Source organism: Canis aureus, chromosome 21 (assembly GCF_053574225.1).
Source record: "Canis aureus isolate CA01 chromosome 21, VMU_Caureus_v.1.0, whole genome shotgun sequence".
Lineage (NCBI taxonomy): Eukaryota > Metazoa > Chordata > Mammalia > Carnivora > Canidae > Canis > Canis aureus.
The window spans coordinates 48,457,471-48,483,510 of record NC_135631.1 but is presented as its reverse complement, the minus strand read 5'-3'; the positions used below and the strand labels follow the sequence as shown (position 1 = coordinate 48,483,510).

The 26,040-nt window shown below is 46.4% G+C and overlaps 1 protein-coding gene across 3 annotated transcripts in view; it reads left to right on the top strand.

The window, feature by feature from the left end:
• Positions 1-26,040, top strand: part of GLI3 (GLI family zinc finger 3) — a 269,638-nt gene that overhangs the window by 83,433 nt on the left and 160,165 nt on the right. For 2 of the 3 annotated variants that reach the window (XM_077864117.1, XM_077864116.1), the window contains exon 3: positions 7,043-7,285. In XM_077864117.1, coding sequence (XP_077720243.1) covers positions 7,043-7,285 — 243 coding nt within the window. Of the gene's footprint in view, positions 1-2,616; positions 2,834-7,042; positions 7,286-26,040 lie in introns of those variants that run through there. The other variant, XM_077864118.1, reaches the window with a different exon arrangement.

The following is a 26,040-nucleotide window of genomic DNA, read 5'->3' as shown; positions in this document are numbered from 1 at the left end:
GCGCCTCTGATGGACAGCATTTTCTGCTTTCTCTCCTTCCACCTGGGACCTCCTGCTTGATGAAAGCAGGAAGAGAGAGCTACCCCCCAACCTCCGGGGGAGGGTTGCCTTTGGAGTCTCTCCAGAGCTTCAAATCCTGCTGCTGGTCTCGTCTTGCAAGGCCCTGCAGTCAGTTTAAAGGTTGCAGACAAAGCCAAGCGCTCCCTCCTGATCCATCTGGGCCACTCCCTGTGTCATCAGTCATTGTCAATGGGAGATGTATGTGTAGCTGCACAAGGGCGATGTCTGACCCCAGGGGCATTGGAAATGTTCTTAGAGAAGGCATTGTTTGCTCCCTGCCTTTGGAAGCCAAGCTCCAGACGTTCTAGGGAACAGCCCCCCTGGCTGAGCCATAACTGCTGTCCAGGTGGGAAGAGGCGAGGTTGTGTTTCTAAAACCTACGGGAACGTAATTCAACGATGCTTATGGATCTACTTAGCCTCTTCTCTTTTTCATTTCTGATCTCTCTTTGGTCTGAGTCATGGGGAGGATTCTGAAACAGGAAGGCGAGGACCTGGGGCCCACTGGTTTTTACTCAAAGGCCATCGACATGCAAAGAACCAAAGAAATAAAGCTCACAAGATGCAACAAATGCATCGTAGGAAAAACAAATGAAATAATGCTCTTTCCAAACACAGCCAGGCAGTTTTCTGGGAGGAAAGCAGATCACCGGGCTCAGAGTGGGAAGGTGGGGCCCCCGGCTCGTGGAAGCACACTGGACACTGCAGTTCCGCACGGAAGCCACTGGCTGAGCCTCGGCACGCGAGGGGTTGAGGGTGCGGCCCGGCGGAGGGCATGTGTGTGCCTCACGCCCGTGCGACTAGCATGTTCCATGGTCCCGAGCCCCCTGAGATCAGATGTCTCACCGTTGATTTGGCATTTGGGCCCCCCTCTGGGCGTTTCCCAGGAGTGGGTTATAGTCATCGAAACTTGATGGGGGAGTATCAGAGTTTTGAAACTGTGCGTAAACCTGTAGTTACTTCTTTGTCCTCTTCTGGTGGTGGTGGCGGTGGTGGCGGTGGTGGAGGTGGAGGCTGGGAGAGCGCACAGACCCCAGGTATCATTCCCCAAACCTGCCCACAAATAGGCCTCCCCTCCCGGGAACCGGGCCGTGCGGTCGGGGCTCTTCTCCCATCCCTGCCTTGCTGGTTCCCAGATCAGAGCCAGGCAGCCTCCTTCCGGACCCCGCACCTCGTCCTGCTGCAGCATTGGTTGTGGTGAGGATCCAGGGAGATGGAGAGATGATCGCCTTCCGGGGCGCCCAAGGTTCTCTCTCTCTCTGCCTCGGGAGAGGGGGCCGAGTCTGCTTGGGAGGGGTCGGGCATAGTCATCTGCATATTGACCGAGCCTCACACCTATGTTTTAATCCATTTGAAGATGACTTTATTATATCATTCAGTATGGAAATAGTGAGGTCTCACCAACTCAGACCTTCTTAAACATGGAAATATTATTCTCTTGTTAGAAGCCCGTTCGGCTAGAAATCTGAGTATCTGGGATTTTTTTTTTTTTTTGTCACTCCTTAACATTTTGTTGCCTCCTCCCCCCACCCCCCCAAAAAACCCCCATCCACCTCTCCTTTTGGCTCACCCGAAATCTGAGTGCCACTTTTCTGGGAAAGCCTGATATTCTGACTTCAGTTTTGTAATTTAATGATGGAGAGTTTCCTTAGTAAACCAAATTTAGAGTCCTAGAATGCTTATCTTATATCCAGACCTCGAACATAAAAGGCATTTTATACTCGCAATTGTTCATTTAATGAGCAATTGCAGAGTGCAGGCCGGTTAAGGGATTGAGCTATATGCACTATTATTGCAAGAAGTATTCCGAAATACCAGAAATAGGACGTAAGCTCTGATCAGGGAGACTGCGAGCACAATTACCTTCTTTTCAAATCCTTCTGTGACACTGCGGGAGGAAAAAGGACTTTGAAACTTGAAAGGAAAGAGCTTGCTTTCAACCTCAAAAGCTAGGAGGAAAGGGCTCTGAAATTTGCTCAGAATTCCCAATTCACCATTAGCCTGTTTCTTCCTTTAGCCTCAAGGCATTCTCCGCTTTTTGAAAAGATGTTAAGAAATTCAGTCACAATAGAGAGCCTAGTTTTGAACATGTTTCACTCGGTCCATTGAGGTCTGGGCTCCAGCCTTTGTGTGGGGTGAATTGAGCTGAGCGGCTAGCTGGTTGGAGACAGGTGAATGAGGAGTCGCTGTGCAGTCGCAAATTCTGGCAAAGAAAGAAGCACCCCCTACCCCCACCCCTCCACCCCCCACCCCCCCACCCCGGCCTTTATTTTACAATATGCATTCCTGTACAGCCCTGCTAGTGGCAATATGTGCAGCCGAGCTTGTGCTTAAGTCAATACGGAGTACTTGGTTTATAGCAAGTCTTGTTAAGTTTCTCTTGTAATTGAAGCTGCTGTTGACCTTGCTTGGGGACCATTTGTAAAACCGTTTATTTAGCATAAACTGAAATAATAAACCCTCCTTCGCTCGGGCTGATTGTGATAGGGTGACATTAGTTTGATTTAATGATTAGCCGCCTGACCCTTCTGCTGGAGAGAGCGGCTTGAATAGAGAGTTCACTCGGAAGCACTCCGAAAGAATACTAATGAGCTTGTTAAATTTAGCATGGCTCCAACCACTTTTAATTCCTCTAATGGGAGCAGCACCGCCTGGGAGAGGGAGAAGGGAGGCAGGGAGACACCGAGAACGTTCCTAGAGGGGTCTGCACGCCAGAGCAAGCCCACCGGGAGAAGTTTGCAGAAAGTAGCTAGCCAGAGCCTGGGGTCCGAGTTGTAAGTATTGCCCGTTGTCTTTGACTCTGTGTCTCCTCTGTCTTGGGGGGAAGAGAGAGGAGCACCCGGGTTAAAACAGGATCTAAGGGAACAGTTCAAAAATCAATGCTAATTTGTGGGTGACTGGGTGACGGGCACTGAGGGGAGGGGCACTTGATGGGGTGAGCACTGGGTGATATGCTCTATGTTGGCAAATCGAACTCCAATAAAAGTAAATAAATAAAATAAAATAGTAAAAAAAAATCAATGCTAATTTTTTAATTTTTTTTTTATTTTTTTAAAAGGTGGCCACGTGCATGTACCGTGAGCTCCCGATCAGCTAATTTTGCCAGGGTGACAGGAGGTGTTCCTAGTTGGTGACGCGGTACAGGGTTTTGTCTTTAGACTGGAAGACTTGTCTGAAACTTTCATCCGGGGTCCAGGCGGGAAAGAAAAAAAAAAATAAAAAAAAATAAAAAATAAACACTTGCTTCCTGGCTGGCAGGGAAAGAGGGTGCAGGAGGCTGTGAGTCGGGGCCCAGGAGTGTGTGTTCGAGTCCTGCTTCCCGCAGCGCCCTGCCCTTAAGCCTTTGTCCCGTGCTGCTGAGCCACCTCCGAGTTTTCCGAGATCGTGGCCCGCAGACCCCACGTCGGTTGCCTCCGGAGGAGTTTGGAGAATCTGGGACCTGTTGGCAAAACGTGGTGATGCTTGGGCAGCTTCTCCCTCTGGGGGCAGGAGTTTGTTCACTTGCCCTCCAGCCCGGCTGTGCACAGGGGTGGAGGTACAAAGGGGGATTGTGAGGACAGGGCTTCAAATCATTTTTTCCTGTGACTTTTTGGAGTGAGTGGCACGTTTCTGTGTGACTCCCGAGTTAGCAGCTGTTTAACGTAGAGAAGCACGAACAGTCCCCTTGTGTCTGGCCGTGAAAGTCCATTGGCAGATGCTCCTGGAGCAGTGGGCTGTTTGCTTACATTTTTGCAGCCGACTGCTTGCTGCCTGTTGCCATGGTGGACAGTATGTTTCTGTCAATAATTTGGCCTGGCGTTGCCTGTCTGCACCGACTCTCAAACTTTATTGAACAACTCGGCACAACTGAACAAGATTAGACAGCTTGCGTCTTTTGGCTTACTGAAGTGGTTGCTAAATTTATAAGAGCAGGCAGGAATATTGCTTGGAAAATTTCCTTTTCACTGTGCAGAGCGTGCTCTCCAGCCTCAGAGCTGTTTGTATTCCGGAGCGTGTGTACTGTCAAGTTGTGATCCGAGTGCCCGTCCCCAGCAACTGAGTACCCCGGGTAGTCTTCACGACGTATTTGTCGGCTGGGATGCTTCTGGAGAGGACGGAGGGCAGGTAACAGTGAGTGGGCATGGACGGTTATAGGTCTGATGGAAGTTGCCACTCTCAAAAAAGAACTCCTCGCCTGCCGTTAGTCAAGTTTTTCTGGGTTAAGTCAGAAAACTTTAAACTGCGCTTCTTTCTCGTTATAACTTTCATATCCACACGTGTTAGGTTCAACTCTCATTAAGAAAATAATAAAACTGGAGTACTTGTGAAAAAAAATCACTTAGCTGAAGACACCCCATTTCCATTACCCCCCCACCCACACCGCCCACTCCCCTGCTCCACCAATTACTTCCTTCTCCCAGGAGGCTGGGTAGGGGGGACGTGGGAGGACTCTGGTCAGGCCGTGCCAATTATTCAATTATTTGTGAAGTCGGGTTCAACTGCTCATCATAAAGGCTTGGCTTCGAAGAAACTCACTCTATTATGGGGATGCAGTTTTAAGGGAAGAAAAGTTAATTTCTTCTAGGAAGATTAAGTCAAGGGAATCCTGCTTTCAACCTGGAACAGATTAGTGGAGCTTGGTTATTCATCTTAACCAGAGAATGCTAATTATGTGTCGCGGGGGGGCTCCTGGTGAGGGCTCTCTGGCTTTCCACACGAAGGTCCATTCTACAGAATTTGCAGGCCAGGGCCACAGGTTCACTTCAGGTTGAAATTTGGAATAAAGATTTTATACAGGCGCAAATGAGTGGAAAATGTGACTTTGGCCATTGGTAGGTTATAGGAATTTTTATAAAACCGCCTAAGAGTTTTAATGTTTTTGACACCCTTTTGCTTTTATGTAACTGCAGGCCCTTATTCTATAGCCTGCAACTTTACTGCTAATGAAGTATGAGGGTGCAATGGAGCCTCAAAGTATTAGTCAGAAGGGAAAATTAAAATGTAGGTTTTTTTTTTCTTTTCTTTTCTTTTCTTTCTTTCTTTCTTTCTTTCTTTCTTTCTTTCTTTCTTCCTTTCTTTCTTTCTTCCTTCCTTCCTTCCTTCCTTCCTTCCTTCCTTCCTTCCTTCTTTCCTTTTTCTTTTCTTTTCTGATTTTCTTTTCTTTTCTTTTCTTTTCTTTTCTTCTTTCTTTCTTTCTTTTTTTTTTTTGGTAGTTTGTTCTTAAATTAGCAAAAGCATGGTTTGAATTGCTTCTGTAAAGATCGATGTGTGAAAATGTGGGATTACACCGAGACTTTTTTTTCTTCTTCTTAGTAGTTACTTGATAAATTAAACTCCTAATGTATCCCATAATTATAGGATTTGGCGGTGAAGATCTGCACAAAACAATGCTAAAATAATGTTTCACAGTTACCCTGCAGTAGTCAGCAAATTCACTGTAAAGACCAAAGCATACCTCATTGTCTATTCTGTTTTGCAAGTCACTTGCCAGACTGAAAAACAAAGCAAAACAAAACATTGCTTATTTCTTCAAATCCCAGACACAGGCAGAGCGATTAAAATTGCTCCTGGCTTCGGGTGGTTCGAGTCATTAGTCATCACAAAACAGTAGTCGTGACTATAGTTTATATTTTCACACTTGCCCATGTTTATAGCTATACTTTCTTCTGAATTTGTACAAACAGCCATGAAACTGCTAAAGCATACTTTTCCTGTTTTTTAAGGGCTCTCAGCCAGATCTAACTACTTTATGAAATATGCTTTGAAGATACGTCTATATGTCGGGATAAGATGTGTTCAGAATCTGTCCATCCAAAACGTGCAACACTGTTATTAGTTACCTATTATGTCTATTTAAGACGAAGAATGGGACTTCCTTCTCAAATTAGAGGTCTGAGCCATGCCCGAACAGCTTTTTTTCCAGCAGTACTTGCCTTCCAGAACGCAGTCTGCAGATGCAATGCAGAGCTTGTTTGGGGGTACGTAGTGTAGAGTGTGTGTCTGGCTCTAACAGATGAATTGGCCCATTTGTTGTGGGTTCTGATCACTCGTGCGATTTAATTTTATGCATGGCTTCTTTGATCTGCTATTCTAGAAAGGTCATCCAATCACATTTGCAGAGAGCCCTAATGGGTAGATGGGAAGTTCCTACAGATCAAAGGGAATGGAAGTATTAGGAAGCTGGAATATTGAATGTATGTGGAATTTGGTCAAGCTGTTTCCTTAGTGTGTGAAGAAGCGTCTGGACCCCAGCAGAGCGTGTGCCTGGGTCTGCATCACGGACGCCTTCCTCGCCCACAGAGCCATCCTGCCCTGGCAACCAGTCCTAGTCCATTTTGTTCTGGGATCTCAGCTCTGTGCTAGGGGCCGCAGAAAAGAGTGTCCTGCAAAGGGCACTGTAGGTTTCCGTGATGGGCACCTTTACCCCTTGTAATTAGTGGGCCTTTAGTCCCATTCCTAGCTCCGCTTAAACCAGTGGGTTACAGATCTGACTTCAAAACAAAACAGGAAAACTTCTGGATCACTTTAGGTCATTTGGCCCACAGATCACCCAGAGGCTCAGTGGGTGTCCGAGCGGCCCGATTCCTGAGCGGCGGCCCAGCTTCCTCAGACAGACAGGGGAAAGCTGGACATCCACGGCCTCAGGCTGGCAAAACTGCCAGCCCCGCTTGGGACCTGCAGGGCTATTGGCAAGTCCCTAATGGAAAGCCTCACTGGCAGATTCACTTGTAAGCTGGCGATGATAATTCGCTGACCCCCTACATCTCAACTTAATAGGCTCATTTCCTGCTCCCCTTCGTCCTTCGATTTGTATTTGGAAGCCTCATTCATGGGCAGTTTTGTCTGGAGACTGTCCCATCATGGTGTAGCTTTCAAAGTTGCCAAGACTGAGCAATAGGCTTCCTTTTGGGGAGGAGGGACAGAGCAGGAGACCTAATTGATTACTGGGTTTGAATTGCTCCTTCAAGTGGCTCACAGAGCTTTCATTTTCCTTCTCCCTCCAGAGGATGAAAGTCCTGGACAGACCTATCACAGAGAGAGAAGAAACGCAGTCACTATGCAGCCACAGAGCGTCCAGGGGCTCGGCAAGATCAGCGAGGAGCCTTCGACGTCTAGCGAGGAGAGGGCCTCGCTGATCAAGAAGGAGATCCATGGGTCCCTGCCGCACCTGGCCGAGCCCTCGGTGCCGTACCGTGGGGCCGTGTTTGCCATGGACCCCCGGAACGGTTACATGGAGCCCCACTACCGTAAGTGGTCCCTGCCCGGCGGCCCTCGTCCTGGGAGCTGTGCAAGGCTGGGTGCACGCGTGCTCTACCGGTGACGGGGGCTGGTATTAATTTATGTCAGTGTTTAATTTACTGTCCGGTTTTGTTTTGTTTTGTTTGTTTTTTTGGTTTTTTTCCCTTCTCCTACATCCTGTCCATTCCTCTTTTTAAGAGAGAGAGCCATTTTCTTGCATCTCTAAGCAACTCCAAGCCTCCGTGGGGCAGCCCCCAGGAAGGTGTCCATCTGTGGCTAATCCACATGGACCTTGGCTGGGAACGAGAACCAGATTTCTTCCACCCAAGTAGACACTGCAGGAGGAAAATTGGTTGATGGAGGGTAGTTATTAAAGTGGGCTGCACTGGCCGAAATCCTGAGCAACAGCCATCCTCATTTTTGAGGTTTTTTTTTTTTTTTTTTTTTTTTTTTTTTGCTTCCTGGTGGAAGACGAACGAACGAACCCCTCTTGAGCAAATCAAGGCTGAGGTCCTTAATGTGGAAGATTTCTCTACGTGTTTTACTTTCCTCTCTCACCAGCTTGCCAGGAACATGGGAAGCTCCTTTTCCAGCGCTAATAAAGTTTAAGTAATTCACTAGGACTCAGAACACAAATGCACGATGGCTTTTGCCGAAGAAAAATGGTGTAAGGGTTGACTTTATTTGTGGCCTGTTTCTAGTGAAAAAAAAAAAAAGAAAAAAAATATAATTTGGTTGTGGAGTAATGAAGTTCATATTGAGGTGCCAGAGCTTACAGCTCTTGATTACAGATTTATCACCTTGCCAGGATACAGACTTGCCATTTAACCTTCCCGGCTCCAATTCCAGATGATCCATTGAGCTCCAGAGAGGGGGGACTGGTTTGCGTTTCCCCTTTTCCACATCATTCAGAAATTTTAGTGTTTTTAAGGCAAAAGGTCATTAGCCAGATGACTGATTAGCAAGGACAGCTGATTAGTGCTTTTTTTTTTTTTTTTTTTTTTCTCAAGAAAGTGCCCAGGATAAAAGCTAATTTCATCCCTTCGTTAGCTAGCTTGCAGCAGAGGGGAATGTTCCCTCATCAGGGTGCAGATCAAAGAGCCTGGAGCAGCCTTATGTCTCAGCAACGGCTTCCCCCCTCCACCCCCCACCCCCGACCGGATTACATTGTTGGTAAAGATGGAGGGGACATTATATTTTTAAGTGGTCAGAAGCATGGAGGAAAAGGTTTTATGGAGTCTTCTAAGCTTTTGAAAAAGCCTACAACTTCTCTGATTAGAGAGCGCTTCTCAGCCCAGTTGCTGCAGTGGTGTTTTACAGATCCAGGAATGAGGAGGAGGAGGAGGTTCGGGGGTGGGGGGACTCACTTCTTTCTCTTCCTTCATTAAAGTTTATTTCATTTTCTTTTAGGGACAAGAGTTTACAGTCGTGTTGGCAGGATTTTTCTCTGAGCACATTGTTTTCCGCGTGGTGTCTTTTATTTGCGGGTCTCTATTAGATACCATCCGTGCAGAGACAGTGAGCGGATCTGCAAACCTCCTACCTACAGCGCTACTCCCTGAGTATATTTACGTTGTAAAAAGAATCCAGTTTCATTTATTAGCCGCAAGTACCCTGCATTGTTTTGGTCCTGATGTGTGAACACAAACGTTTCCCATCTCGTACTTACGTTTTGGGTTCTGTTCCAGATGCCCACTAATTAGTGAGGCACTTAATTGGGCAGGACAGCTGACGGATACTTCTTTTTGGGTTGATGGAAGTGGGCAGATGACCGTTAACTTTCTCCCTGAGCCATTCAGCTTGCAGCTTGCTCTGGGTCCATGTGTTCTAACGGTTTGCCCGTTGTCTCCTAGCCCCTTCGTTTGAGGAATGGGCGCTTGGCACACCTGGGATCCTCGACGCCTCTTGGCGGTGTGCGTTTGCGACCCAGCCCTTGGGCCTCCAGTGGAATATTCACTAGTGTGGGGCACTGGAGAGCTTTTACTGGGGCTGCGAACTGTTCTAGTTAGAGGACAGAGATCAATAGGTTGGGTGCTCCTTAGCTTTCCCCACTGTATTGTCCCAAGTTGCTGTTAAAGTCGCATGATGACTGACAAACTATGTACGTTTCCTATAACCAACTGGCAGATGCCATTTTGACCCGGGATCCCAATGTACCCCCTAAATTGGTCATAAGTCAATGGTATTATTACATATATAACATGGATGGGGGAGTTCTAGAGATTACACAGATTGGATTACCGCGCAGAGGATTTGGGCTCAAGGTCCAGCTTTGCCAGGTAGCGGCCTTACAGCATGGCCAAGTGTGCTGACCCCTCTAGGAATCATTTCCTAACCATATGTTTGGTGTTGTAATGTGACTGCTGCTCCATGGTGTTTTCCTGAGAATCAAGGGAGACAATGCAAATATAGTATTTAATAGAATCTCTGGCTCAGGGTGAGTGCTTCTGATTATTATGGCAATTGTTTTCCTATGCCTCTACTTCCTCCTGTCCCTTCCTTTCCATAATTGCGGTCATCACCGCAATTGTGTGTTTACACTGGTCCACCATCACCACCACCATCACCACCAACACTATCACCATCATCACCACCAATAGCGCCACCACCATCAGCACCATCCCCTACCACCAACACCATCATCACCACCATTGCCACCACCCCTACCATTAGCACTCACCATCATCACTGCCATCAGCACCAGCAACACCATTACCACCAACACTATCACCACCATCAACACGACCAGTAGCACTACCACCATCAGCACTTACCACGGTCACCACCATCAGTACCACCATCACCACGGTCGACACCACCACTGCCATCACCACCTTTACTTGAATGTGATGAGTTCACTATCCAAACCAAGTTGTTTTTGTTAGTGCTGCGGTCGTGTGTGCTGCTCTGCCTCCCTGAGATCTGTGTCATCTATAAACCGATTAGAGATCGAGTGGACTGTAAACCTTAGGAAAAGTGTTGGTGTGGTCAGCACTGTGTACGGTGGCCTTCTGAGCGTGACCTTTCTCCCTGAACCTTAATGAATTGACTGTAATTTTTTTTCCAATTTTGTAAGTGAAGAAATATTAAAGCTTTTAAATGACTTTGAGAAGTTTTGACCTTTTAAACTCTTGGCAGAAAGTGTTTTATGTACCAAATACAGGCTCAATACCTGTGGAAAAATGAAAGCTACAGAATTATTCATGTGAAATATTTTAAAGACATCCTGAACTAAGCCTCAGGGAGTTAGATAGGCTGCAACTCTACTTTTTCTCCAACGCTATTGGATTACCCAGTCTTCCACCAGTATAATGAGTATTTGGGGGGACTTTATAATAAAATCTATCTACCTTATCTAGATTTCAGTATGCAGATCAAGCTAATGGATGACCAATGCAATGCTGAAGTCGCTAGGTCCTCCATGAATTTTTAGTGTAGGTGAAAAGTGCTATCTTTTTCATATGAGGCCTGAAAGTTCGATCACGTTTCTTCGCTTGTCAGTCCTGTAGCGACAGTGTCCACACACAAGTTCAGTGCAGACCTTCGCCGGCTCAAGGTTCAGAAACGTGAAGGGTTGTACGGTTGTGAGTCTTTGCCAGCTCCACCAGGTTGTTGAAGAGAAGAGACTCCCCCAATCCGGTGTGGCTGGGCATGGGGACACTCCCAGGAATTCCTTCATTGCTCTGTGGTTGGAAAATGTGGGCTTTCCAAGATGCCTAATTTGTGCTTCTATATATACTGACTTTGTATTTCTAACGTGTGGGCAGGCTTCCTGTAAGACCGGAAAAGGGAAAATCATTTCTTTACCCTCAGAAGGACATCTGTACAATTTTTATTGCGCAAGACTTGATTATCCTTGGGTATGCAGTGGTGCGTCTTCACAAACGGCACTTAGGCTGGATGCAAAGTATTTTAGGTTTTGTGGGTTTAACTTTAAAAAAAAAAAAAAGAAAGAAAAAAGAAATACCAGCGCTAGCGGGCACTTCAAACATTCACAACATATGTTTGGAATAAAATCCTCACGGGGGGCACTGGAGGGCATTCTCTCCTGAAGGGTAGCTGTGAAGGACTTGTATATCAAGGCAAGAAAGTAGATGCTGAAGCAGCATGGCCCGGACGTGGGGTGATGCTGACAGGCGTGCTGCTGCAGGATCAGGAGCGCTTTATAACTGGGGAGAGAGTGGGAGGAGGGGCTGGGGTTCCGGGACTTGACCTGCTTGCACTGGAGTCAGGATAGGAGGCCCATCTCCTGCCTAAAGCCCTCTCTGCACCTTTACTCTCCAGGGGCTCTCTCCGTGGCCAGGTATTTCAAACTACCAGCACCCCCCTGCTTTCACTTACTGCCATGCATTTATTCTCTTAGGAACTTGTGAAGGCAGGTGACATAATAGTTAAAGCATTCCTGTACCCTGGCCGACACTTAACTTTTATTCTCTTCTCTTTACGGAAAACATGTGTTTCATTGTCTTCTGTCTTCCTGTGAGGAGTCTCGTTTTCTGACTGTGCCTGCAGGAGTCTTTGCGGGGAGCTTCTCAGATTCACTAGTCATGCCACACAGGGCCCCTGCTGGGTCTGGTATAAGGAGTGGAAGGACGTCCCCTTTTCTAAAATTTCAGGTCTCTTTTACAGTTTTACGGTTGTGAAGATGCTTTTCTTCTGCCCCCAACTGCTCCCAAGCAGTAGTAATCCCTCATGGAAAATATGATTCATTCCTTCATGCAAATGCTTTGATTGAAAACATACCACTGGTATCCTGCCTTATGTTTCCCAGCTCAGATGACAGAACTATTAGTGGCTAATTAGCAAAACCTGAGGAATTAGCTTAAAGAAAAGAAACTGAATTTTTAATTGCTTGCATTTATTTTCTGTGGAAAGCTGATGTGCTGAGCCCCCTTGGATTCTTGTGTGCTAAAAAAAAAAAAAAAAAAAAAAAAGAAAAAAGAAAAAGTAAGATTTGTTTTTTTTTTTTTTTTTCTACCTGTCTGTCTTTATATTAGGTGACTTTCTACAGCCCTTAGAAATGCATCTTCTGGGTGAGTGGGAGAGAAGGTGTGTATTTTGCATATTTAATAGATGCACCTGCTCACGTTTCTCCTACTGTTGGAGTGTCATCTGGAGACAGTGAGAGACAAGAATGCCTACAAGGCACAAATGAACAGTTTGGGGTCGACCAAACTGCACAGGGAGTGACAATTCCCCGAGTACACAGTTCTGTTCTCATCCAGGCTGTCTTTTACCTCTTTGCAAAACAGTGGATGAACCAATCAGGAGCGTCTGTGTGTATGGTTTTGTTTTGTTTTTTTTTTTCTGTTGTTGGTGGGTTGTCTTTTTTTTTTTTTTTTTTTTTTTTTTAAGTTTTTTAGACTGTACTGTTTAGCTAGAAGGACAGATGTTGGGTCAGACCTTGGGGGCTCCACTAGGTATATTGCTTCTTCCACTGACAGTCTTGAACTGCAGGGGGATCTGGAGCTGAGAGACGCAAACAGTCTGTGAACCTCTGCAAAACTGGTATTTGTGACCTTAAGAATAGCTCCGTGATGATTCTGGTCTTTCTATTAGAAATTTGATGTAAGGATTCAGGGTTTCTTTCAGTAATCCAGAGCTAACGTTTAAGGCCTGCAAACTGTGAGCCACTTCCATAGATTTTTAAGGGGCTATTGCAAGGTAACGGACTCTGCCAAAAGGGGTAGAAGTTTAGGGGTGATTCTAAGGGTTGAAGATTGATTCTTGCCGGTGAACCTTGACTGCTCTTCTGCCTAATATGACTGTGATTCTACAATTCTGTCTTGGCAGGTGGCCTGAGAAACAGGGAACCAGCAGTGAGAAAAACACTGTAGTGTTTGGAAAAGTTTATTTGATTTTATTCATTGAATTTGAGGGATGTATTTATTGGAGGAGAGCAGGGAAAAGCTTGAAGGACGTTCAGGAAAAGGAAAGACAGAGAAGGCTAAGGGAGACCATGTTCTAGGGAAAATCAGTTGGCTGTTGGTTGCATCCTGGCACAGCCCCCCCTTCCCTGGCGGCCCAACACGGTCCTCCCCACAGGCAAGCCCGACTCCCTGGCCACGGCCCAGGCCACTCCGTTCATACTGTTGTTCCTCTTGGGGTCATTCGGTGCTTTCCTCCTGTCTTTAGGGTAAGTAGAGACCGCTTCCCTAGAGAGTCCTTTTAAGGTCCATTTCACAAAGGTATTTATTTCCCTTCCCAGGACACCAAGTAGGCGTATAATTCTCACCTGGCACCTCACTGCACTGTGCTTGTGCTTTGGTGTTTCGAATAATGCGGTGGTCCCGGGGTGGTCCCCAGCTCGTACACCCACCAGAATCCCTGGGGCAGGACTGGGAGGGCCCCTAAGAGCCCCTGTGGGATGCAGAAGGGTGAGCTATCCTGTTGCTGGACCTTAGTCACAGCACAGATGATACTTGTCCGGAGCCTGCTGCTCAGGAGGGGCCACCTGGCAAGAGACTGATGCTTCTGCTGCTATTTTATTTCTAGTCCCTATATGCCACCTCCGACAAACATAGTCACCCGTCCTTTCTGAAAGTAGGCACTTATGACACATATATACGTATTTACAAGTTGGACATTTCAGAAGCAGCAGAGGTATTTGCTCTCTTGTGTACATCCAGCGGGGGTACATCTGCTAGGGTCCTCATCTGACGTGGACTGTGGTACGTTGGGATAAGTCGGCAGTTGGCTCGCAGACCTAGAGGAGGATCCTCTTTTTAAGAACCGTGGGACTAGCGCCTGAGATCCACCTGTCCCGCGGGTTTTGACACCCCTCTAAAAACCGAAACAGGTGGGTATTTTTCCTGTAGTTAAGGTGAATGTGACATTTGTTTCTCCTCTTCCAAATTTTAATGACTTGTTTTGCGTTCAGTAATCTCTAGGCAATCCCTGATTTCGGTAACATCTTTCCATCGTGTTAGCGTCCAAGTATGCGTGTAATCCGTGTTAACAGGACGCTCCATCTCCAGATAGGCTTGAGATTATGAACTCGGTTGTTTAAATATTCCATGTAATTATTTTCCATTCTTAATTTGGCACCCACCCAACGCAATCGGCATTTTTTTGAGTTGCTCATAGATCTTTCCGCCCGTCCCTCTGTCCCCTCCCAGTCCCTCCGCTCCCCCATCCCTCTATCCCTCCATCCCTCCCCCTCCTCTGTCCCCCCTTCATAGAGTAAAGCATGAGAAACACAGCCACTCCTGCCACTCCTCAGCCATCTGCTAACAACTTTCTGTCCCATTTCCTAATGGAGCAACATTACCCTTGGCCCCTCCTCCTTTTTCTTGTATAATTAATTACCTCTGATGTCTCTTGCAAGTTGTGTCTCCTGTCCTGCCCTGGCTTTCTTGATCTTGTATCGATAAGTTTGTGCCGTATCTTCATACTTCATGGTGAAAGGACTGGATTTTTCTCTTTGTTGCCTTTTACGGTTGGGTTGAATATAGGGAAACCAATCTGGCGTTTTATTGCTCTGTCCTTCCTATGTTCTGATAGCATTCGGATTCTTACGGTACTCTTTGAAAAGTATCCAACTTCCTCAGATCCTTTAGCTTTTACATTCTGGTCTCTATACTTTGGATCTGTCTACGATTAATTGCTCTTATCTTCCTAATGTCTTCCCTTCTTTTTTGGTGGGTCCAGGCTTTTTTATCAACCTCAGTTTTGGTGAGTTTCTGCCTCTTAGCATGAAATGAGGAAAATTTTTGATTCATTCAGCTGTTGATATTTTTGTGTTCATCTGTTAGTCATTTGTTATTTCAGTGTATACTTTAGTGGCCTCCTAAGTGCTAACTCGTGTTAGAAAGAAGGAACAAAGTCCCTGCCTCCGTGGACCTCGGGCTGGTGGGGCATTGAGACAAGTGGATGAGCCCATGCAAAAAGGCAGCACAAAGGTTATTTCAGCAAGGCAAATGCAGGGTCCTTTGGGAGCAGGTAACAATATGCCTGACCCAGAGTTGGGTCCAGAGGGCTTCCTGGAGGAAGGGACATCTGAACTCACCCCTGTGGCAAAGAGGTAGACAGGATCCTTTACGAAGGAAATCCTTTATGAGGACCCGGGAAGAGGGTAGTGGGTGGGTGGAGCTCAGAGAAGTGGGTGGAAGTGGACAGGCTTCCTGGGAAGCCGCTTTTCCCCTACATGAGTCCCTGGGGTGATCCCTGGGACGTGGTTCATAGCTTTGGGGTATTTCAGCAGATCTTTGGTTGACTGTGTTTCCCATTGCTCACCCAGAATTTCTTGGTCTCAGAGACTTTATTTAATTCACCTCCTGCCTCCGATTTGCAGGCAGGGGATTCCTGTCCCGCAGCGGCCCTCCCGACTTCTGACCACTGCTTGTTCATGTGCTGCTCTGCCCTGCGTGGTGTGTCAGGTCCTCCCTTGAAGACAGCAAAATCCACTAATAGCAAAATCTAGAAGTTCTCAAACTTCTGAGTTCTTCTGTGTTGGATAACCTAGACTGCTACAGTATCTTTCTTAATCTCAAAGTGCAAATCCCAAACATCAACAATAAATATGGCTTAATTTCTGATGAATTAAGAGTGTCCTGTTTCAAGACCCATTTTAACTTCAAAATATATAATGTTCACGATTGAAAAAAACAAACCCTTGAGTTTTATTATTATTACTGTTTTTTTTTTTTTTAAACTTAAATCTAATATCCGTCAAGCTAGAGAAAGTGCAAGGGGCTCGTGATGAGGTTTGGGGTGGGGGCCTGAAATAAAGTGAAATTCAGCTGGGAAATCCAGTAGCTAATGCTGCTGCTGCTGGGGGGGCGGGGAAGGGGATGGGAACAAAGCCTTCCAGTGGCAGCTGAAGCCCGCAATCCGGCCTGGACAGAGAGGATCTTAGGAGAAGGTGGTGGGACCCCTGAGGAGGAGACGCGACCCCTCCGCGGGGGCTGCGAGGCTAATCAGCAGACATTGTGCAGGTCAGAGGAAGCCCACCCCAGGAAGCTGGGTGTTTACTTGTCCGCTGGGGGGTTGGGGGGGACAAAATCTGCATCCTGATTGTGCTCCTGACTCGTGAGGGGAATAAAAGGAGGCGCCTCTGTCCTAATTTAGAGAGGATCCCATAAGTGCGCGTGGCAGAGGCCAGGAAACAGACACCATCTCTTTTTTTTCCATCTTGCTTTCGTGGAATAAGCCTGCTTTCAAAGGCAGCAAGAATTCACATTTCCTCCCCATCCCTGATTTCTCCCCTTAAGGAAGGCATGTCATGAAATGTCATTGCCACCCTCCTCCCCTCCCATTTGTGAGCCGATGGACCTCACACCTGGTTTCTGAGATCTCAGCTTGGTTCCACAAATGTGACCACATAGCTTGACTCTTTTGCTGGAACATGGAATTTACTGCTATATTTCATGTATCTATGGCTATGGGATGCATTTTTATGTAGGCTCTTTTATCACTAATGATGTTTTGAATATAGCCTGTCTACAAATTGATGACATAGAGAGATAGGCAATGAGCAGTTGGAGGCACCTGAGCGCGCCTCTGGTGTACCCAGCCCTGCTGAGCACACCCCTGGTTGGTGTGCTTCTCGTCTTACTCCATTGGGTACATGATGCATGATATTTATCCTCATTTCAAAAATCCGGTGCATTTTTTGAGAGCCTGCTATGAGCCAGACACTGTCTGGTCCTGAGGGGTCAGCATTTGACAAGGTCAGCCAGAGGACATGCACCAAACACCTGGGCAGAGACATCACTGAGCCCGTACAGCTGGTGCTCTCGGTGGTGGTGAGGGGAGAGACTGGGGGCATAGTGACATACCTGGCCTTGCTTGGAGGTGTCCCTGCAGCTGAGGCCCAAATGACAAAGCCGGCCATGGACGATCTAAGGGGAGAGCATTCCACTTAAAGAGCAGAATTTGTGGGGTTGCTGTGGATGTGTCCAGGAGCAGAGAGAAGGGTAGTATGATGGCTTGGCGAGGGAGTGGGGTAGTTTTGAGGGGACAGGCTGGGGGAAATTGTGGGCCAAGGGAAAGCATGGGAGGGAGTGATGTGGTTGGGTTTTTTTTTGGCTAGCGTGTGGGGACTGTCACAAGGGGCCAGAGTGGAGAATTAGGATGTGACTCAGCAGGCTGTTGCAGTGACCCAGGTGCGAGGGAGATGGTTCTCCTCTCTTAGAAATTATAGCAGGCAGAAACTGAGCCCTCTCTTTGTGCCACATTATGTCAGGGCTTGGAATGTATTACATTCCCATAATAACCGTATGAGAAGTTGATTTTTTTCCCCTGTAAGCAGATGAGGAAACTGAGGCCCAGTAGACCAAGTAAGTTGCCCATTTGTACATGGTTCAGAAGTGCCTGAACCAAGGTTGGAACTCACACTGGCCCCAGAGTTCAAATTCTTAATCCATGCTGAAAGCTAGCTGTGCACGGCAGCCCGGTGGGCAGTGGTTCATGCTCAGCCTGCTGGGGGAGCCTGGGGACTGTCCCAGAACCAGGGGTGGCGCTGCCAGTGGTGACAGGCAGGGGTCCGACGTGCCCTTGGGGGCGTCTACAGTCGCTGATGAGTGGATCTGAGCAGGGGGAGAGTGCAGGTGTGCCTGTGTTTGCCTCTGTGATTGCTGTGCTCCAGGAGTTACTACAAGGGGAGGAGGAGAAACTGCTTCTCAGTGATACTCTCCCAAAGAATCAGAAGTTGCCTGGGATGCGATCACGGGTGGGCCCCCCTAGTCCTCTCTGCAGCCCCTGCTCTGGGGGCTAGGTGTGTTGGGAGACTCCGACCGTCTCCACGGCAGGCCCCTATGTGCCAGGTGCTGGGCTGAGGACTCTTTTAGGTTTTGCACAAATCCATTTGGCATGTGAGTCAACTGGGATTTAGAGGGATCTTGCTCCCAGTGCCAGTCTGAGTCTGGACTCCCTGGCTTAGGGTTTGGGAGGGAGGCTCTGCGTGCGCTGTTCTTCTCTGTCTTGTTAAACTGTGTCCTCTCCACAGTGCCCCTGGGAACCCCTATGCCGGTGGTGGCTTTTGGGACATAGGCCATCTGTGTGGACCATAGATAGATGCATTATGTGAACTCGATTCTGAAGAGCAGCCTGTATAAGTAACTGGAGCCTCCGCATGTCCCCAGAATAATGCAGTATCTGGCTCCACTTTGGCCTTGTCTGGGAACAGCAGCCCCTTACGTGTTCCTCTGTGTGACTGTGCAGGGCCGCACGTCACCCTGCTCCACCCAGGGGAGAAGGAGGCAAGGAGAGAGCACCTTTGTTTTTAAGTATAATTGGAATATTTGCAGAAAGAGAGAGGGGGGAACGCAGGCCTGTCGCACAGAGGTGTCTTGGCGTCCTGCTAACATGGGCAGCTCCTGGTCTCCGGGCTTGGGTGTCGCAGATAAAGTGTGAGGATCTTGGGAGAAGCGATTAGCATGATGAAGGGGCAGCTGGAAGGATGACTCATGAGGAAAGATGAAAAGGACCAGAGGCACAGGGCGTCTCTGGAGGAAGGAGAGCGCGGCTGCAGAGGGTGAGACAGAACATGTGCGAGGACAGGCACGGGGAGCCCATGGGACCCGCTTCCCTCAGGCCTGCGGGTAGCATGAGGGGAGCCCCCGGACCTAACCTCACAAAGCTGTTTCCGGGCACCGGATCCGACCTGAGATCCATCTGGGTCTGGTGATCCAATGCAAGTCCATAAGGAAAGTGACCGTTGACTTCAGAGTGACTCCTCTCTGGAGATGCTTATAACTGCAACAGGCTAACACTTGCAGCCTTCTCTAAAAGGCTGAGCGATGGCTTCTTAGATATCTTTTTTAAAATTTTTATTTATTTATTTGAGAGAGAGTGAGCAAGAGAGAGAGAGGGAAAGCAGCAGAGGGAGAGAGAGGGCAGCAGACTCCCCACTGAGCAGGGAGCCAGAGGCAGGGCTCGAGCCCAGGACCTTGGGCTCCTGACCTGAGCCAAAGACAGGTGCTTAACCGACCAAGCCACCCAGGCGACCCTTAGATATTTTTTTGATTCCTCGACATTAGTGCCACCCACAGTAAAAATAAAAGGTTTGGCCCTGACTCTTCATTTTCTGTGTTGGGGAGAGAAGGCACGAAACACCTGCAAGTGATGAAGTAACCTATCAACGAGTATCACGTGCAGGATGAAAGGCACGACCCGGGCCCACTGGGGGTGATCTCTGACTCCGAGGGGTGCTACAGTAGAGCCCTGACTGCATGGCATATTTAAATCCCGTATGAAATTTCTCCTAATTAACATTTCCCTTCTTCCTTCCAAATATCAAATTTATGGACTCGAAGAAATTCACAGAACACATATGCCGAGGCTGCATTTTCTTTCTGCTTGATCCGTTCCAGCTGTTATTAGCTTTCATGTGTTCCTTTCATTAATTTATGAGGGGTTCTGAACTGTGGTCTGAAATGCTCCCCTGAATTTTAGGCCTTTGGGGGGCGAATTTCACATGAGTTGATAGTGACCCTTGCTCATATTGCAGCCAGTGAGGCTTGGTCTATGCTCCTGTCGCTGTGCATCCCACCAGGCCGACCGCACCTGCCCGTCCTTCGTGTACCCCGTCTGGCATCTAAGGGGCTAGTAGGTAGTAGAGGTTCTGACTTGGCATCGGCCTGTCTCGGACCCAGGACAGGTAGAGGCTCCATTGGCACTTCTGTGTATCAGAGAGGCCACCTGGAATATTCTTTTCCTCTTTTCTCTGTCTCCTGGTGGTTCACGCAGTAACAAGGAACCAAGTGTAGGGTGTGAAGCATTCAGGAGCCACTTTTGGTCCCTCACACTTGATTTTTCTTAAACACGAGTCCCCTTGAAGCTCAGTTGTTTGAACTTGATATTTCGTAGCAGTGGCAACATGTTCTTACCGTCCTGTGACCACACAGCGAGATGGAGATAGCCCAGTCTTGACAGAAGCGAGTGGTCAGCCCTTGGGACTGTCTACCCCGCCGAGGAGAGGCATTGGGGACCTGCCTTACAGTTAGCTCCTTCTCGTAAATTTACTCCAAGAGGGTCTCCCTAAAACGTTCTCACGTTTTGGTAACAGTGCAGTCTTGTCCTTTGATGCCAGTCACCTGCTGTAAGTCTTTAGATTTTTCTGAAATGTCTTGTTCGTCATGAGTTACTAGGTGAGCGTGACTCTAAGGCTCCTTTCTTTCTTTCTTTCTTTCTTTCTTTCTTTCTTTCTTTCTTTCTTTTCTTTTCTTTTCTTTTCTTTTCTTTTCTTTTCTTTCTTCTTTCTTTTCTTTTTCTTTCTTTCTTTCTTCCTCCCTCCCTCCCTCCCTCCCTCCCTCCCTCCCTCCCTCCCTCCCTCCCTCCCTCCCTTCCTTCCTTCCTTCCTTCCTTCCTTCCTTCCTCTTCTTCTTCTTCCTCTTTTTTTTTTCTGAGGCTTTGGGTCCTGAGTATTAAGATTCCAATTAGAAGTCGTGTTATACAGAGCTCAATATCAGAGCTGGGATTGGCCCCCCTTCTGGGGACAGTCCAGATCCTGCACGGTGCTGATAGAGGATGGAAGCGTGATCCTCCTGTCATGTGAATCCCTCCCTGACACAGTGTGTGGAGGGGACTCTGTGGGGTTAGGAACGAGACCCCGATTCAGTCTGGCTGACAAGCTCTGCTGGCTGCATTGTGTGATTGAGTTTTGGAGTTAATGAACTTGGACGCATGGGCGATATTAATGATTATGTGTTGTATCCCTGCTTGTCCTTATTGAGTTAATAGTATCTGAGACCAAGGTAAAAATATTTATTGCAAAGTGCTCACTTCATTTCACTGCCAGCCTAGTTTTGCAAAAAGCCAAAGTACAAATGGCAAGATCCCCAGAAGTTGGAGATTTGTCTTCTTTTCCCTGGAGTCTGATGGCATAGATAATTTGCTTTTGAGTTTTGTTTGCAGCTTTAAATAATTCCAGTTTTTAAGATTTTATTTATTTATTTGAGAGAGAGTGAGAGAGTGAACATGAGTGGAGTGAGGGGCAGAGGGAGAAGCAGACTCCCCACCGAGCAGGAAGCCCGGTACAGGGCGTACATCCCAAGATTCTGGGATCATGATCTGAGCTAAAGGCAGATGCTCAACTGACTGAGCCACGTGGAAGCTCCTAAATAATTCCATTCTTTAAAGTAAATGTTCCTAACCACCTTTTTCTTTTCAAAGTTAATATTGAAGATGGGCTTTTTGTGTCCTGAAATCTTGTAGGAGAAGCTTTGGTGCTAGGGATGCCAGTGGGGTATCACGATACGCACAGCATTAAAGCAGTGCATTGTTGGTAGGGTGGTAGGTGAAGATATCTTGTGTTCTTTTAGAGCTCATTTTATTTTCAACGACTTTGAGGATCTTTTATAGCCTTGGCTAAAGGCTTCGCAAAACCTGTTAAGGTTGGCTCAACTCTGTCAAATGACGTCACATTAAGTAGAACAATTAGAGCTAATATTCCATGAATGCCAACGTGAGATGACATTTGAGCAGCTGTGCACCCCTGGTCCACTTAGGAGTTGTAACCGGGTGTTGCTAGGGTTCCACTCCCAGTGATGATATTCCAAACTGGGAAGCTGAGGCAGGTCTGAGCACGGTTGTCTCCCTGAAACGGATTTGTTAAAATTGAACAGGAAAAATGGGTTTGTGAAAGCTTCTCTTCTATATGATGATTGTTTGATTATTCCAATATTAGTTATCTTCCCTAAAAAGATCCAGAGTGAAATTTGAAGTTCTCCTTGTCATTTAGACTTTTATTGATCTTCATTAAAAGTAGGGGTGCCTGGGTCACTGAGTTAAGCGTCCAACTCTTGATTTTGGCTCAGGTCATGATCTCAGGATTGTGGAATTGAGCCCCACGTTGGGCTCTGTGCTCAATGGGCAGCCTGCTTAAGATTCTTTGTCTCAGGATGCCTGGGTGGCTCAGCGGTTGAGCATCTGCCTTCGGCTCAGTCAGGGCATGGTCCTGGAGACCCGGGATCTAGTCCCGCATCTGGCTGCATGGAGCCTGCTTCTCCCTCTGCCCTTGTCTCTACCTCTCTCTGTGTCTCTCATGAATAAACAAATAAAATCTTAAAAAAAAAAAAAGATTCTCTTTCTCTCTCTCTCTCCCTCCTCTCCATCTCCCTCACCCCCCCCCCAAAAAAAAACCCCAAATCATATTTACAAGTAGCACATGCTCACTTCAACAAATGATAAAGTACGAGAGAGCTTCAGATGGAAAGCTAAAGTCACCCCATCCTTTCTACTTCAACCCCAGTGCCAAGGATACTTTTTGCTATTTCTGTTTTAGTTCTTTTGTTTTTTGTTTTGTTTTGTTTTTCTTTTTGTTTTAGTTCTTTTGATAGACAACCATCACAACTCTAGAATGTGCTTACACTTTTATTTCCTGACATCGACTCTCAAGATTTTTCACTCAACTCTTATTTACTGAGTCCCCCAAAGCATAGGAAATATTTGATTTTCCAACATTGCACCCTTCTCTCTTTTCAATACTGATACTATGTTGTTGGTGTTACTGATATTTCCCTAGTGGTTATTCTTACAAAAAATACCTCTAACCTTTATTCCTTCATCAACTTTTCATAGTAATTTTTGATTTTCTAGTTCAGAAGATGAGGATATTGGGTGATCATCCCCATCCTATCATTTGGAGTCTAGCTTTTCCATTATAGGGTCTGTGGTGTTGATATCTCCATGGTTATCTCACAATCAACATCACATCTGCTGTGTTTCTGTCCATAGGTTGACGTTAAAGGGTGAGAATCAGTTGAGTTATCTACAGCCTTACTTCTTTGGGGATCTAGCATTTTAATCCCTGACTCACCTAGCAGTGATCGGTCTAGCATTAACAACAAGTGCTTTATCTATTCTTACCTTCTCTTCACTGCTTACATACCTGCCATATTGCATTTTTTGCAGTTGTTTTAGCTTTTCCTCTGTTACTCGTCTCTTTAAGATCCTTACATTTCCCGTTCAACCTCCTAACCTTATCATTGGCCTTTAGGGAGAGCACCCATCTTTCCTGGGCACTTCATTCCACCGAGCAGTCTGGATCACCGGGTGTCTGGGCGCCCTCCCTTCCTGGTCATCCAAACTGGTCAACTCTTTCTTGGGTCTTCTGTCCTTGTCATCCTTGCTCTACTTTTGTTTTACTGTGATAGATCGAGTAACTTCTCAGTAACAGGCAAGGTATACTTCCCAAGTTCTGGCATAGGTGAAAAGACCTTCATTCTGCCCTTACTTTTGTTTGATAGTTTAGGTAGACTTCTAATTTAAAAAAAAATTGTCTCCCCTGAGATGTTGGGAGGCCTTGCTACGTTTCACGTTAACGTCCAAAGTTGCAGATGAGAAGTCTGATGCCTGTTTGATTTGTATTCCTTTGTTGATGTAAATCTTTTGGCCCTTAGTGTCTGAGGACCTGCCTCTAGTTGCAGGCATTTTAAATGTAACTTAATTTTTATTCATTCTGATTATCAGCTGGTAGACCACTGCAGTCGGAAGCTGCGCTTCTATCTCCGGGAATGTTTTCTGTTGATTCTGTCTCTAATCGTATTGCTCCACGTTCCCTGTTCATTTTTTCTAGATTCTACTTAGCTGAATGTTACGACTCCTGGGTTACTTTTCTGTGTCTCGTATCTTTTTCTTTCATCTGTCTGCTTTTGGCCCTGTGTTCTGGGAAATTTCCTTGAATTCATTTTTCAGTGCTTTTGGTGATATTTTGATGTTAGTAATCCTATTTTTAATTTCTGAGAGGTCTTAAAAAAACTTCCCTCATGGCTCCTTTTTTTTTATAGCATGGTGCTCTTGATGTTTATATGTAATACTTCCTCAGAATCCTCCAGAAGTTGCCTCCAGGATTACTTCTTCATGTTGGTTCTGGTCTTTCTCCCTGTGCACTTCATGTTCTCATAAGCCTAGCGATCCTGGCATCCATGTGCCTGAGAACTGTGGGCAACGAGACCGCCCTGGGTTTCCTTTGCTCGGGCTTACATAAGGAGGGAGGCTTGCTTTCCTCAGAGTGAACATCCTGACTGTGCACATCAATTGACAGGATTTCCTTCAGGGAAATACAGCAGGGCCCTGCACATGCCAAGATGTGGAGGGCTTGATTCTAGGGAGCAGTGGGAACTGGTATGTCCTGGGCTCCTACCAGGGGCTGTGCCAATTTGCCAAACCGACTGGAGGTGAGAGGTGGAGTGGCTCCCATGGCAGGTGCATTTCAGTGAGAGACTTGGGAGAGGTGAAGTCTCTGAAATTAATCTAAAACATTAACTTCACTTTCCTGGGACAGTTTATTTAATTTTTTTGAAGAGGTATAATGATATCATTTGGGAAAATCCTAACTACACATGTCCCTGGTGCTTTGGGGCAGGAGATAGGTCACATGACAGGCACAGGGTTCCGTGAAAAGATCTGGCCAGGCCAATACTTCCTGGGTGGACCAGCTACTACCGCTTTCTTTGCCCTCTTAATATTCTAGGCTGCTGCTTCTTTATGAGCCTAAGCTATAATTCTAGTCTTAGCTGGGTTGCATCTTACAGAAATTAGTTGAAATTTCTTGTTCTGATTTTATTTCATTGACTGTGTTGAGGCTGCCTGTGTTCAGATCCTGGTTCTGCTACTTCTAACAATGTGATCACTAAGTCTTTGTTAAGGAAGCCTTCACCTTCTCCCCTCTGCAATGGGGAATATAACAGCCCCTGTTTCATTGGCCTCTTTTGAGGATTGCATGATGTAATATACATAAAGTTTATAGAAAAGCCCAGCACAAAGTAAGTGCTCTGTAAATTTTAGTCTTATTTGTATGTATTTTTATTATTACTAGAACATCTACTTCCATCTTTATATTTTAGAGATGTCTTCAGAGGGAATGCCAAGAAGTGTATTTGCCCAGCCTGCCATCTTGAATTAAAAATGATAAATTTAAAAAAATTATTATTATTATTATTTTGTATTTTTGGCCTATTGATAAAAGATCTAAACTTAGGATCTAGTCTTGGCTCTTTTACCTTCTGACAGGTTGACATCGAGCAAGCATTTAAGTCTAGTTTTTTCATCTTCAAAATGGGGACAGTTGATGCCTGGGTGGCTCAGTGGTTGAGTGTCTGCCTTGGGCTCAAGGCATGATCCCAGGGTCCTGGGATCAAGTCCCACATCGGGCTCCCTGCATGGAGCCTGCTTCTCCCTCTGCCTTGTCTTTGTCTCTTTCTCTGTGTCTTTCATGAATAAATAAATAAAATCTTTAAAATAAAATAAAATGGGGGCAGTCATGGTGATGCAGAGTAAACCAGAGAACACACGAACATACCCAGCAAATGGGCTCTCCTTCCTGAGCAGTTAGCCTTGTGTGGGCATAGTGGCTCTTGCCACGCTGATGTCTGGGTCCTAAGCCTGAAGGAAGGTACTCACACACCAAGACAGTGTGACTCATTGGCTGTCCCCTCATGTCTTTTGATGCTGTTGGACCCTCCTTTATAACTTGTTTAGTTTTTGCTTTTAGAATGTGTTTTATTCTCTCTGTGATTTTGCTTGAAAGATTGGAAATCATGGAATTTAACCCTGAGAACTGGAAAGAGTCCTACCTACATTAAAAACTAGGCGTGGTGATTGTGTTCTATTTTATGGAACTAATGTACAAGGATTAAATAATACAGCTTCTCAAGGGCAACTACCGTCCCAGCCAAAGTATATTTTAGAAGTCTTACTTCTTCTCACTTGAGGAGCTAGTCATTCATTTCCTCAGAATAGTTTCCCCCAGTTTATTTGCTTTACCCAAGTAGACCAAAACATAAATAAATAAAGTAAAATAGAATAAAATGGCAACTAA